Raw genomic sequence first — 14460 nt, 5'->3', positions numbered from 1 at the left:
CTCTCTCTCTTCCCACGTTTCCTCTTTGATTCAACTTGGTATTATTAGGTTAAGGCAAAATTCCCCACAAAATATACAAATCTTAAGCAGATGAGCTCACTATATTAATATATCATTTCAGAGTGCTGAAAAACAGAAGACCGTTGATGTTCAGTCTTTGTATCAGTCTAAATCATATCAATACTGGCATACTGAACGATGATGATGGGAAGCCCCAAAAAATATTCAATGTGAAGATCTGTGCACCTTTTAAGACCACTAGAGGGTGATATAATATATACATTTCATGTACCAGTGACTTGTGTGGAAAATTCCTCTTCTGAACAACACATGATCTGTGACATTTAGGTGTCACAGATCATGACCCCCACACCTCCCAGTTCTCTGTCCATCTGCAAGACAGAAACTAAAAAGAACACTAATACCTAGTTATGTGGTTTAGTGTTTTTGCATTTACTAGGAAGTAAAACTCACACACATGTGAGGCAGAAACACCAAAGGACATAAGAAACACAAGGGGAAACCAGGATGATATATTTGGCTACATTTAATGGCAAAGCACTTTCTCAGAATTGAAAGCACTTTAAAAGAATTTCAAAAAAGTGTGTCCTGTGAATGAGACAAACATTGTATTTAGTCACTAAATAAGGTCATGAGAAAAACCTGAGCAAAGGGAGGAGAAAAGCAAGATAGTTTGGTTGGTTGAACAATAAACATCTCATTAGTTTTAGAGCAGTTGTGCTATAAATCCATCCTGTGATTACAGATTTATTATCTAGTATCTTAAGGTGAAAGGAAAATTCAGACATATAGGTGAAAGTTTTACATCTTGTTTGTACACTAAGTCTACATTGTTTCATGGAAATACTGACAAGTCAGTATGAGAAAGTGCATTTACTAGATAATAATCTTTGGTTAAATGATTATTAACTGGTGACCAGTGCATACATTGTCTTGAGTAATTTGCCAACGTCAGGCTAATATGATGAAAGAAACCCATAACTCATATCCACCCACAATAACCTTTTATCAAACATTTCCTTTTAAAATCTACAGAAAAGTGATAACAACAAAATGGTGAAAAGTTCATTGTGTGGGTAAGATGAGGAAATATGGTCCCACAGTCACCGTGTTTTGTTGAAACTGTAGATGTCAACAGATATTCCACTTTCTTGATTAGTATTTTAAAAGGTCATACAAATATCACTTAAGAGTCATAAACAAGTGGTTATAGGTCATTTTTAAACACTAATATGTATTCCCTCCCCTGGCTACACATTTCAGAAGAAAAATCAACAATCATGACATATGTTTTACCAACAAAACAAGTGATATCCTACCTCTCAGTCAAGGTTGTTTTGCTTTTATTGCACTTAAAAAATAAACATACATTCAAATTCTAGCTAGTATGAATGTGTGTTTTGAGTGGTTCTCCTCACAGCTATCTCTGCCTGTGGTCTTTGTATAACATATTTGCAATGCAGCTAACCACAACTGAGGTTTTAGAGACTAGCACAGGAAAAGATAGTTATTGTAATGAAACAGGCACGCACATGCACATGCAAACTAAACACAGGCAACTTTAGACATAGATGTGTTTGCCACTGGTTCAAACCATATCTTTTTCATTAGGGAAACTAAGAAATTAAAGGATACTAATTATATTTGAAAGCATCAGAATGTCTCTTTTATCTATAGCTACCATATAGGGTTTTTTTTTTTTGGTTTTTTTTAAAAAAAGGAAAGGGAATTTCTGAACTCTTCCCTTTTCTTGTATCTGAGCCTCACAGTTTTTTTTTTCTGAAAGCCCTTGATAGCAGCGTATGGAACATCATGAACCTCTTGAAAGTCAAGAAAGAGGAAAAGAAAAAGAAAAAAGAGAAGGAAAAAGTTTGCTGGGAGAGGACAGAGAGATGAAACTTTGCACAGCGTCACTATAGTCATAACAGGAAACGCATCATGTGAGTGGGAGGGGGCTTAAGCAATAGAGGAAGGTATCTGGGGAGGGTTATGTAGATAATGCCATCAGGGAAAAAGAAGCTACCTCTTTTCATTTCTTCCACAGATGAACAGTCGGCACAGTATCAGTGAGAGAACAGCTGCGTCCCTTCAGTCAACAGTTATCAACAATTGAATGTTATTCTGCACAGTTACATAGAATTTTTCTGGATAACGCTTGGAATACGAGACTTTATTGGCGGCTACTATATGGATCATGACGATTTATGAGTGAATGATGATATCTCTCCAAATACCAAAAATGGATATGAGGAACAAGACACCAATTCTTGTCTTACTGATTATTTCAATAAGCAGTGTATCAGGTAATTAACAACTTTTATTACACTATATCTGAAGTCTCAATATATCTGAATGTTTTATGTGTCTATTTAAATTTTGCTTTGTATTTAAATGAAACAAATATATTCTTACTATGGTTATCCTGACAATCGTGTTTGTTTATCATTATAGAATTGTTCAGTTCAATCAATTTATGTGAAATTCTGTATGTTAAATTAAAACATTCTGAAAAATGTTTATTTTTTATGATAAAAATATGTTTCCTTTCCATCAGGAAAGTGTCGGGACGGGGACAAATTTATCACACATTGTTCTTTTTCTCTCAGAAACACTCAGTTAGAGTGGAAATAGATACAACTCTGTTTCCTTTACAGAAAAACCACAATCTCATTATGATCAGAGATCCCATAAATTATTTGCAAGATTTGTGCGTCTTTTTGGCAGCCAGACTTCCTTTTCTCCTCCTAACCACATCTTCCACACAGCATTCGTTTGATATGATACAAATGTCTCCTCTCTCGGCCAGATGAGAACTGTACTTTATTTGTAGACATTTTTGTAATAATGAATAATGAATGCACATCATAATCTTCCTTTTTTTCTGTGGCAGGACTGGACATCCCTAAGCCTGATAAACTGTGGTTGGATATTTTGGATGAGGAGGTAATAGTGTATTGGAACCGTTCTGCAGATGCCCCTTCAAACACCAAGTACAATGTACAAATGTCAAAGTATGTTTTACTTCACAATACCAATAATGACACTTTTACTTCAGAGTTACAGCATCCTGTTTTGCAATTCAAATTTTCCACCATTCTCTATTTTTTTCTTTTCCTCTGAGCAGCTTAGATTTGCTCTTTGCTTTGTCATATTTGTCCACTGATTCATTAATGAAGAAGAATGGCTAATTGTTAAAGATGACTTTTATTAAAATTTTAGGTTTTATTTCACCATGTATTATGCAATGGCTCAACTCTCTCCAGTTAGTGAATGGTGTTTTTTTCTGTCCTCAGGTATGTTGAGAAAGATGCAATGGTGCCCATCTGTACAGGGATCACAGAGACCTACTGTGACTTGAGCGGCTTTATAGAGGACCATCGTGCTGCCTACAAGGTCAGAGTTCAGCTGGTGGCCGGAGATGATGAGTCTGCATGGAAGTTTGCGAGATTTCTCCCAAACGACGGTAAGCACAGTTGTATGTCAGTTTGGTGTAATGCCAGTGTAGCATGATTAAAATATTGTGTATTTTAATTTAGGCACACAATAAGGTAATTCTTTACACGTTTTCTTACCTTTCTCTGTTCCTATAGGTAAACTGCAGCCTCCCTCCTTCACTTTGTGGGCTACGTCCAGCACTCTAGCAGTTTACGTTCACAAAAAACCTATTCTGAATAAGCTCTTTCCCTATGGGCTTACCTACACTATCCAACTGGAGGAAAGAGGACCCCATCCTAAGGTGAGCCTAAGGATAGGGTTTAAAGGCAAAACCTGTGAAAAAAGATTGAGACTTACTGTATCACTCTTAAACTGATTGACAGGTCTTTTAAAACAGATTTAAAAAAACGAGACAATAGCTAAATCTAAGTTGTTAATGTTTTCTTGTTAATGTGACTATGCCATTTATAGTTTTGGTTTGGTTTATGATGCAGTATAACAATCTGTACCTAAAATAATACTGTGTTTCAACATATCATATCATAGCTAGCTGCCCGAATTGACATTTACACTGACATTACAGAATACCACTGCATTCATGAAATATGATCGGAGAGAGGATCAGGAGACCAAGATTTTCAATTCTCTCCATTGGGGGAGAGAGTACTGTGTCAGTATCAAGGTAATAGGTGAAGGAGCTCGCAATCCCAGCAATTGGTCCCCTACACAGTGTCTGCTGCTACCAGAGCAAGGTGAGCAAAACATACTGAGGAAAAGATCACAACAATAGAAAATTAGCACAACAAACAGAAGAAAATGCCAGCAATAAAATAAACATGAGATGAGGCACACAACTGTAAATATATATATATATATATATATATATATATATATATATATATATATATATATATATATATATATATATATATACATATATATACATGATATGATATGATATGATATGATATGATATGATGTGAAATGATATGATATATGATATGATACAGATTTACATCTAGAGCTGTAATTGTATTTACACCCAAAACACCTACTAAACTTTGTGTTTTTGCTCCCTCCAGAGTGGTTCATGATTGCTGTTTCATCCTTGTCCATTATGGGTGTGTTGGCCATCATTGCTATTATAGCAACCATCCTACTGTGTTACCTGAAACATCCAGAGAAAACACCTGTTGCATTGGTAAGTACACTGTAATTACAGAAAATCAAGAAGAAACACAGTCATGTAGCCTTGTACTATTAAATAAATAGAAAAGGGAACCAACATTTGTCATGAAGAGGAAAAGCAAAAGGAGATCACAACTTGGGTCATAAAAAACCCCTGACATCACAAACTTGATATTAGCCGAGGTCATAACTAATCTTGTTCCTAAAAGTGACAAGTACATCCTCTCTCCTCTCACACTAGAAAGCCCCTCTATGTGACTGGCACCCACTCACTCCTGGAGATGGGATGATGGAAGTCGTCACAGACAAAGGCTGGTTCCTCTCCAGTTACAGAACAGAAGTGAAAAATTGTATTGCCAAAGACCCAGTGACACTCCATGTTACCATGACAGAGAACAATGGAGAGGAGAACAGGAGAACAAGCACAGACAGCGGGGTCAGCGTGAAGTCTACCTCTGCTACCAAAAGAGAAGGAAGTCCTCCAATGAGACAAGAGGACAGTGGCTGTGGGAGCATGGGAGGACCAGAGAGCAGTCAGACAGATTACCCCCTGCAGGATAAGAGGACTAACACTGACACAGTTAGGAAGAGGGAGGATAGTGGGGTGGGGCTGGGCAACCAGCTTGATTCTTCATCCTTGAATCTGGATGCACTGGACAGCGAACCTCTGAAAGAGTTTGTTGCTGGTGGTAATTACCACAGCCAGAGCCGCTCAACTGTGCAGATTCGTGTCTATGATGATGAGGAAGTGCTTAAACAGACAATTCCTGATCCAGTTTTGGCCGAAGTGGTCACAGGTTACAGGGCTGGGCCTCAATTGTGTATCTGCTCAGGAGCAGGTCAGTGCACTTGGTGCCATAAACAAGGCCTCAGTGAAACAGATATGATCAAACAATACAGAGCTGTGTGTATTGAAAATGGACTATTGAGCGGCAAATGTGACATTATTGACTCTTACAAAGAGGAGCTCACAATTTCAAGTTATCCTAGAACACAAATGGACACGGTCATGATGAGTGACTTCGAAACAACTTTTATACATCTGGGGGAGACTTTCCCTCTGCTATCAGCTCTGTCACCACAGACCCTAGTGGAGGGAGGACAGGACATCAATATGAACAATGTTCCCCTCTCTCTCTGTGATGTACAGCTGACAACTGACTGATACACTGGAATGCAACAACGCTATTCATAGAAACGTGATTACATGACTTGTCTGAGAGCTATATTGGAGCAATACACTCCCTTTTGCTTCATTAGACATCTTGTGAATCATGAAAATGAAGCATTAGTCCGTATTTGGGGAGGCTGTTGTTGAACATTGGATGGAAATAGGGGTAAGACCACAAAGCTGCTGGCTGTGGTTTGGTGTCTCAGCTTGGTTGGTGTCTCAAGAGTCTGTCTGTACAGAGTCTGTAATGTCAAGGACGTCATTCTACCCGTTTTACTGACTATATTGACAGCTGAAAAAAATGCAATATGCCGGAAGTGAAACTGGTGTGGGGAGCAATGCAGAGCTACAGTTTAACAGTTACGTGCTTTTGGACATTTTGCGAGTTCTCCCAACCTCCCACATCTGCCGGCAATTGAATTCCCTATGTCAGTAACCAACTCTTTAAGTTTCTGAAATGTGTTTTTGCTTGCTTGCCACTGCCACTATTCAATCATTAAATAAATTACTTGAGAGGCACTTTGAAATAGATTTCTATTCAATCAGAAATATTGTTAGACTAGCTTCTTAAAATATCACTCAACAAGCTTGTGCCATATAAATTGTGTCAAGCAAAAAGCAAAATTAAGGAACAAACATTTCAATCATTGAATCATGTGCCGGACATTTTGTTACAGATTCTTTTACTTCTCTCTGACTCAGCAAGTGAGTTTGATATGTCTGAGGCCTACACTTCTGACCTTTCTTTTAGCTACATGCCTGTTTAAATTATTTATTATGTGTCATGAAAAAAGCTGTTTATATACTGTCTATTGTTTTAAACATATGACGCTGCTCTTCTACAAGTGATTAAAAGAAATTGTTTCAGTGGAATATTCTGTAAATGTTGTACATTTATAAGAAAAATAAAAAAAGCAATGGGTAAACAACTGATGTGGATTTCAGAAACCATGACTCAACAAAACAAGCACACACAAGGAAAACCCTGTAACGTGATACCTACTGGAAATGAAACGTTATATATCACTTAGCTATATATGGGATCCCCATATGCAAATTCTGTACAAGAACCAGAGCAGTAGTTTCGAAGCGTCTAAACTAAGATACTTCCTCTTTTAGGCTTCTAATCAGTTTTAAAAAAGTCCCTCATTGTATTAACAGCAGAGAAAACAAATGCGGCCAGGACTGAATTTTCAGGTATTCAACATTTACCTCAGTGAAACTATATCTTCACACTATTTGTGGGTAAATGCAGTTCGTTATTGAGATAAACCAGATCCATAACAGTGGTAGAAAAATCATGTGACCTACTGTATTTCTCTATGTGCAGCATAAAGTGCAGGGAAGTGAGACAACATTTGGTTAATCCTAAAGGGTGAGAAAAAAAATCTGAAACTGCAAAGTATCACATGTTACTGGTTTTGCCCTGCATGTTCTCTGTGCATCCCCAAATGAAAAGCATAGATAATCCCTTTTTTATCACTCCATGCATTGCTGGATTAACCTGTTAGGAAGCCCTGGGATAAAATAAAAAAGGTTTTAGGCCCCTACTGATCCTCCACCCACCAACTTCTAGGCAATGTGTATCTGCCCTGTCGCCTCCAAGTTCCAAGTAAAGGATAAGGTTAGTGATTTTCTATATTTTTCTTATTGTAAACAAATATTATGTTCAGGGTCAAACCAACAATGAATTGATCCTACTTACAAGTATTGTGTGTATTCCTCTGTGTCCTAGACTGTTGTTGTCCAAAAACTATTAAAAACACGTCAATGAGTCACACCTTTGCATTGGGTGACAAGTTCCCTCATCCCAAAGGCAATGGCTTCTGTAGTCTGTCTAGGAACGGCTCTGAAAACTAATAAGAGCAATCACATTTTCTCAGGAGTCTCAGGAAAGAACTCTCTTGTACAGCAGACGTCACTGCACATATGCAGGAATGGGGCTCCATTTACGGAGCTTCGCTAGCTTGTTAAGCTATATATTACAACCTCTTGACTTTGTGCTACACTGTAAATGTCCGAAAGAACTTCAGTACAAAGTCAAGTGATTGTGATATGTAGTACAACAAGCTAGCATAAGTACTGTAAATGTAAACTAACAAACTAACGTGACCGTAATCTTCGGGGTGAAGGAACATGTCGACCAGTGCAACAGTGTGGCTCACTGATGTGTTTTAAATAGTTTTTGGACAACAACGGAGGTCTACCGCACAGAGGATTACAATATGTAAGGCTTTGGATTTACACACAATACTTGTAAGTAGGATGAGTTCACTCTTGATTTGGCTCTGCATATGAGATTTGTTGACAATAAGAAAAATATAGAAAATCACCAGCCTTATCCTTTAACGGGATAGTTCATATTTTTTTAAATGGGGTTGTATGAGGTTGTTATCCATAGTCTGTGTATAACCTGCAGTAAATTTGGGTCGGCATGCTTCCAGTTTGGAGAAGCAGGCAAGAGTACCAGCACAGAAGCTAAGCAATGTACTGCTGTGGACGGGGCCAGCAGCAAAACATATTTTAGCCACCCAAATAAAGGCCCACCTAAAAAAGTCAATATTAGTTTAAGTGTACGCTATATTTAGAATATTTTCACCACATTACCTTGCCATCAGACAGCCTTTTCCTTTGGCATTACATTTTCCCAACGTAAAACTTCCGTATTCCTACGCATGCCATGCACTGTATTACACCGGCACACTACCCAAACAGCTGATCTGCAGCATCAAGTGCAATCAGTATTCCTATGCTGGAATAATACTTCATTTTTGCTAGTTTGTTGTTATTCGATACATTACTAACTAAATTAAACTTGTTGGGAGTAAGTATAGTGTGAGCAAAATATAAAATAAAACAGTGAAGCTCTTAAAACTAGATATTAAAACAGTGTTGCTCTACAAAAAAACACTGGGCATGATACTGTAACTCAGTTCAGTCTGTAGCACAGTGCTATAATACATGCATATCAAATGTTCAGTAACTGTTTGTAGCTCAGGATGCAGATTCAGTCACGTGACATGTTTGGAGGTGTGAAAATTAGCACAGCTGCATCGGGTAAAAACTAAAAATGGATTCTTATCACATCACTGATATGAAAATATGTCAGACAGGGCTAATCATGTGTTGATAAATGTTTCTCCTGAATTAAAAGGTTGTGTTGGTGTGTGGAAGTTTTGTGTAGATTCACAAGTGATCAACATTTGCAGGCAGTGTTTTATGGGACCCAGTTATAGAAAGGTGAAGTTTCTTCTGACTGGCTTTAATTTGTGTTATCATGACAACAGACTCAAGTTTTCAAATTGCAGCTGCATAAAAAGTCTACCTTTGATCTCAAAGAAAAATTGCAGAGAAAAGTTGCCAACTCCATGATCATCTGCCATTTATGTTTCTGTCCTATGAAATATCGTATCAACACAGAGAGGGGAACCTGAAAATATCTGAAATAATTTCAGTCACAGCTGTGAAACAAAACTCCAAGCTCACATTAGATAAACACCAAATACAGATTAGTATGTTTTAGTTTTATTAAAGGAAACCTATGAGACAAGTTTCACCAACAATAGAAAGTACCATGATATATGAATCTAGAGGGAAGTCACCCGCAGCTTACAAGAAAACTGATCTGTCTCATTGCTGTGGTTTAGCTGCTCATATTCTGCCTCTGCCTCTGCCTCAAAAGTACTTCTCAGCAGCACAATGTATTTGTTTCTCAGTGTGGTGTGTATCTGTGTGTGCTTACTCAAATTTGAACAAGAAGAAGCCACAGCATGACAACCTGAGTCAGTTCTGTATGACAAATAGCTAAACTGACCAAGTTAAATTGCAAGAAAATATATATTTAAATGAATATTCTGCATTTCATTTCAAACAGATTTTTTAAAATTACATTCAAATTACATAAAAATACAATTCTGCATGCACATAGTATGCATTTCCTCCAAGTGAATATTTTTTTGTAAGTGGTTTGCAAGGGGTTTTTATTTTTGATTTTGAGACTCAACTAAAAACAAAGAGGTAGTGACATGGGTCGGAAACATGACATCACAAAAAAGTCAGAAGCAACCTGAAAATAACATGGTACTTCCATCCTTGATATTCAGGTTAACACATCAGTATCAATTATAGCAGCAAAATACAAACAGGGACAGATGGCATACATGCTGAAAACAAGATATGTGATGTGTAGGAGAGTGTCAGACAAGAGGCGTGCTTAACATTATGGCCGTTAGCAAAAGCCACTACCACCAAGTTGGCTGTCATTTTAAGCTGCTGCTGATGGAGAAGGGTGGTGGAGACTTCTTTAAGCCAACTTTGCTGTAGAGAAAGACAGAGATGAATGCACCAATCTTACCCTTACAACCATATAGCAATTGTATATGAGGAAATAAAGTTTTGCATTTTAAAGGCATGTGCAGAAAATGTAACTTACGTAAGCACTTTTTCTTTCAGTGACGGTTCTACAGACAAGGAGAGAAAAAGAATATACATTTTTATATGACAATAGCATGGCAGATTCATCATATTGTAATCTTAATGTTGGGTGATGTTTTCCAGTGTAAGCATGTTCATGCCAGTTTTACAAAGTTTAAGTATTTTAGAGGGTTAGGGTTAGGGTCTTTATGCAGCCCCTCAGGCTTTTAGCTCCTGTCTCTTTAAGGCCTGACTCCCATCCAAAATAGCAAGTAGAAAATGCAAACAAGTGATGGAACAACCTTATTAACAAAGACTTACAGAACACACAGCCACTTGTGGGCATATGCGAACAATCTGATGTTATCACAAGGAGTAAGTAAGGGTAACTTTGCAAACACAGCGTTCAGAGCAGGGTGAAGCCCTGGCTTTTCACTCTCAGGGAGCATTTTCACCTACGTTCACCTCAAGTTTTGGACCTTTGGCCATGCTTAACATAGACATCAGAAATCATAGTAGTATAAAAATAACAGAAAATCACAAAATGTATGTTATGTCCCCTTTAAAAAAGTCAGTTCACCCAAAGTAGCAATAAAAATACATTTTCTCAGCCATACTAATAGTTCTGGTTGTATTTTTCCGGGCTTTGAGACATCTGTCTCTGAGATTTGTGCCTCCACCCCATGGAGGGGAATGTAAATTGTGGTGCACAAAGTGTTTATAAACACTTTGTTTTTTTAACTCAGTCAATGTCCTTTACTTTGCGTAAATGAGACCTCACTGCCAAGAGTTTTTAAAAGTAACCTTTTGTCGGATTACTCAGATTAGTCAGGTCACTGAGATATTGCTGTTGGACTTTTTAAATGTCATTTCCTCTAAACAGTGTCCACCACGTATCTATTCACCATTACTGTATTGTGGCAACAGCAGAGACATACATCTCAAACCCTGATCAGATAAAACCAAACCTATCTGCACATCTCAATACCACTAGACGTAAGAGAGATTCACTTACCCTTTTTCTTGCAGCACTTTTTGCATTTGTACTTGCAGCAGAACTGCACAATGCCAATGGTGAAGAGGATCGCCAGAATGCCAAAACCCACAGCAACCCCAACTGCCGTAGAGTTTACCCTGCTCCCTGAAAATGCAAAGACAGGGACATAATTAGATCATTGCCATAGATTTGTATATTTCAGGGCCAGACATAAATGATTATCAACTGAAATAGTTGTCTGTCTAACTGTCTGAGCCTAATTGGATCAATATGTATCTGTTCATTATAATGAATATTCACTCTGTTGAAATGAGAGTGGAGAATCAATCTCCCTGGCTTCATAAGCAGTCTTTGGAGAGGCAGTAGAATGACGAGTGCAGAGGAAGATTAAGAGACAAAAATACAGCTGGCACATAACTTGAACAGGTGAGATATTTATTATCTATGCTTATGCATCTTTTAACTGCATAAGCATCGGCAGCAGAACCAAAAGAATTCTAAACTACCACACTTTTTAAGCTTTATTCACAGTTTTACCAGAGCACCTTCCAAGCAGCAGCTAAAGTATGCTGTATACTTTATCTTATTCAGTAATGACAATCCAATATTCTGGCCATGCAGATTCAAAAGACTTGAATATTAGAGCAGTTACCAGCCAAAGCCGCTTGTAGTTTACAGTTAAAAGAAACCTGCAAAGCTCAGTGACTGTGTCAAATGTACAATCAGGATCCAAACAAAACATTAAGAGATAATGGATCCAAAAAAAGAAAATTAAATGTATTCAAAATTTGTCAGGAACAGCAACGTTGTAAAATTAAAATGAGTGTAGCAAGAAAAGTGAGTCTCAATCACTACACAGACCAACTGTTTGGAAATTGCATGTGTAACAAGCACTGTAAAGAGAATTGAAATTAAGCATCTCAGCTAACTCTTACCACCATTCCCCATTGCTGACAAAACAGGATGACCGATGTTATCCCTTGTCTGTCTTCTCCTCTCCTCCCTGTGCGTTTGGCGTTGAGCTCTGTCACTCACTCACTTGACTTTACAGTATATCAGTCTTTATTAAATGATTTGTCTTGACTGTGAAGAACCAAAACAGAATACTCTCTCTTCTTCCTTCATTGCCCACGTCTGCCTGTCCATGTCCCCATAGCAGGCATTCTTTAAAACCGGTCCATCTTCTCTCTTTGCCCCGCCTGTCTTCTACCCTCCTTTCATTAGCTAAAGTTAGAACATCTGGATCTGACAAGCCATCGTTCTTACATGGACAGTCATGCTTTGCAGCCCTCAGATTAAAATTCACTCTGAAGGACTTTGATACTGTACAGTTTAAAAAACATTTCACGCTTTGTGTGACTGTTTCACTTAAATTAACAGGAAACACAAAGAGAAACTCTACACATTTTGGTCTTTTCAAGCCCCAGGACAACTACTTTAAGGCTACAACATGAAATGCCCTCCTTTTGTCCCTTATATTCCCATCATAGCCTGAATAGTAGCCTTTTTTTCATAACAAATCATTAACAGACAGCCAGGTATTAACACCTGATCCAGGTGGTGCATGGGGACACATGTTGGATGACTCTGGTATTACACTTCTAAATGTTGGAAAATAATGGGGCAAACACTTGATGAAACCTTGAACCAACCTGGGTTGGAAAGAGTACCACAACATCTGACTCAAAAAGTACTGAAATTTTAAACTGGGTCATAAAAATCCACTAATATTCACTGAAAATGTATGGAAGGTAAAGGTTTTTGAGTTACAAATCTGATATTTTCCATGAAATTAAAAACAGTTTCTATTGCAAGCAGTAATGCTATCTTGCTGTCGTATTTTTAGGGCTGCTGGGTTTTTTTCATGCACACCCGTTTGCACAGTTCTCAGAAATGCCAACAATCAGTCATTATACTCTAGGGTTACAGTACTCTAGTCATTTACTTACTGTAAATAAGGGTATCAGTAGATCTCTGTGATTCCAGGGCTGAATTAACCCCTGTATTTAGTTTTATGCTAAAGTAGAAAAGTAGTTTCTCAAAAATTAAAGTCTTGAGATTCATTTTGAAACCTCTTTCACAGATTGTTATGATTGTTGGATGGACATGTAATTAGTGTATTAAAATTGTAGTTGGTCTAATATATAATAATGGCCTTGTACTCTTTAAAAAAAGAAAAAATACATGAAAGTACACTTAGACAATAGTATTGTCAATAGTGCATAGCACTGGTATTGTCTATAGTATAGTCAAGCAATGATGAAAGACTCATTACAAACTTACCGCAGTTTAAATTTTTAATGTACAAAACAAATGTTTCCAAGTAAGCTGCACAACAGCCTGATAAGCTACAGGCTTACAAACGTTGTTACCACTGATCCACAAGATGTTATCAGTTCTGAGTGGTGCAGAGTTTCCTGTTATTAAACCTGCGTGGGTGATTCACAATTTGACATCACAAGTCCAACCACAGAACAAGAGAATAAGCGACAAATGTGCAGCTACATAGTGAGTTACCATCGCCGCCTGCCATTTACTCACATGTATCACATGATGTGGATGAGTGACTGCATTACCTTACACTGATGAACATGAGCTGAAATCAGATTCCCTCAGCCATTTGTCATATTCTTTTATGTATTTATTCATTCATAAATCTACTGATAGTCCAATACTGGGACTGGTTATCCAGATTCCAGATGTGGATTTGACCATATCTCACCCTATTTGCCAAATGATATTCTAATGTTGGTATGGATACTAGAAGAAATCTCACATACCCCTGATAATATGAAGACTGAGCAAAAGAGTGCAAAGGAATTTAGGGGGGGCTCTTGTCAATTATTAGTTTAAACATTCTTATTTCCTCAGTCCTCTGTTCTCTATTCTTATATCTGGAAAATTAGTTAAGTCAGCCGGCCATTTTCGGAGATGGCAACATTGGTCGGTCCACCACTTTGGTCCAGAATGAAATATCAAAACAACGATCAGATGAATTGCCAAAAAAATTTGTACAAACATTCATGGTTCCCAGAAGGTGAAGCCTACTGACTTTAGTGATTCCCTTACTTGTATAGTGCCACCAGCAGGTTGACATTTTCGGGATTTAGTTAAGTGTCTTGACGAATATTGGATGGATTTTAATAATATTTAGCACAGATATCCATGTTGCCCACTGAATCCTAATGACTTTGGTGATCCCCGGACTTTATATTTAGAGCCACCAGCAGATCAA

General features: G+C 37.7%; 1 protein-coding gene across 2 annotated transcripts; it reads left to right on the top strand.

Annotated features, from left to right (window-relative positions):
• The first annotated feature begins 1786 nt into the window (after positions 1-1786).
• il10ra (interleukin 10 receptor, alpha) lies at positions 1787-6745 on the top strand. Of its 2 annotated transcripts, XM_042414110.1 has the most exons (8): positions 1787-1961; positions 2066-2324; positions 2912-3032; positions 3315-3484; positions 3612-3757; positions 4040-4208; positions 4539-4657; positions 4886-6745. In XM_042414110.1, exons 2-8 carry the CDS (start codon positions 2234-2236, stop codon positions 5807-5809), a joined length of 1740 nt encoding a protein of 579 aa, XP_042270044.1. In that variant the 5' UTR covers positions 1787-1961; positions 2066-2233; the 3' UTR covers positions 5810-6745. The 2 variants fall into 2 exon arrangements, with proteins under 2 accessions (XP_042270044.1, XP_042270043.1); XM_042414109.1 differs by lacking the exon at positions 1787-1961 and having other exon boundaries at positions 2038-2324.
• The last annotated feature ends 7715 nt before the right edge of the window (positions 6746-14460 follow it).

This window comes from Thunnus maccoyii, chromosome 6, assembly GCF_910596095.1.
Source record: "Thunnus maccoyii chromosome 6, fThuMac1.1, whole genome shotgun sequence".
NCBI lineage: Eukaryota > Metazoa > Chordata > Actinopteri > Scombriformes > Scombridae > Thunnus > Thunnus maccoyii.
Note: the sequence above shows the minus strand (reverse complement) of the source record. Positions and strands in the feature narration are given on the sequence as shown.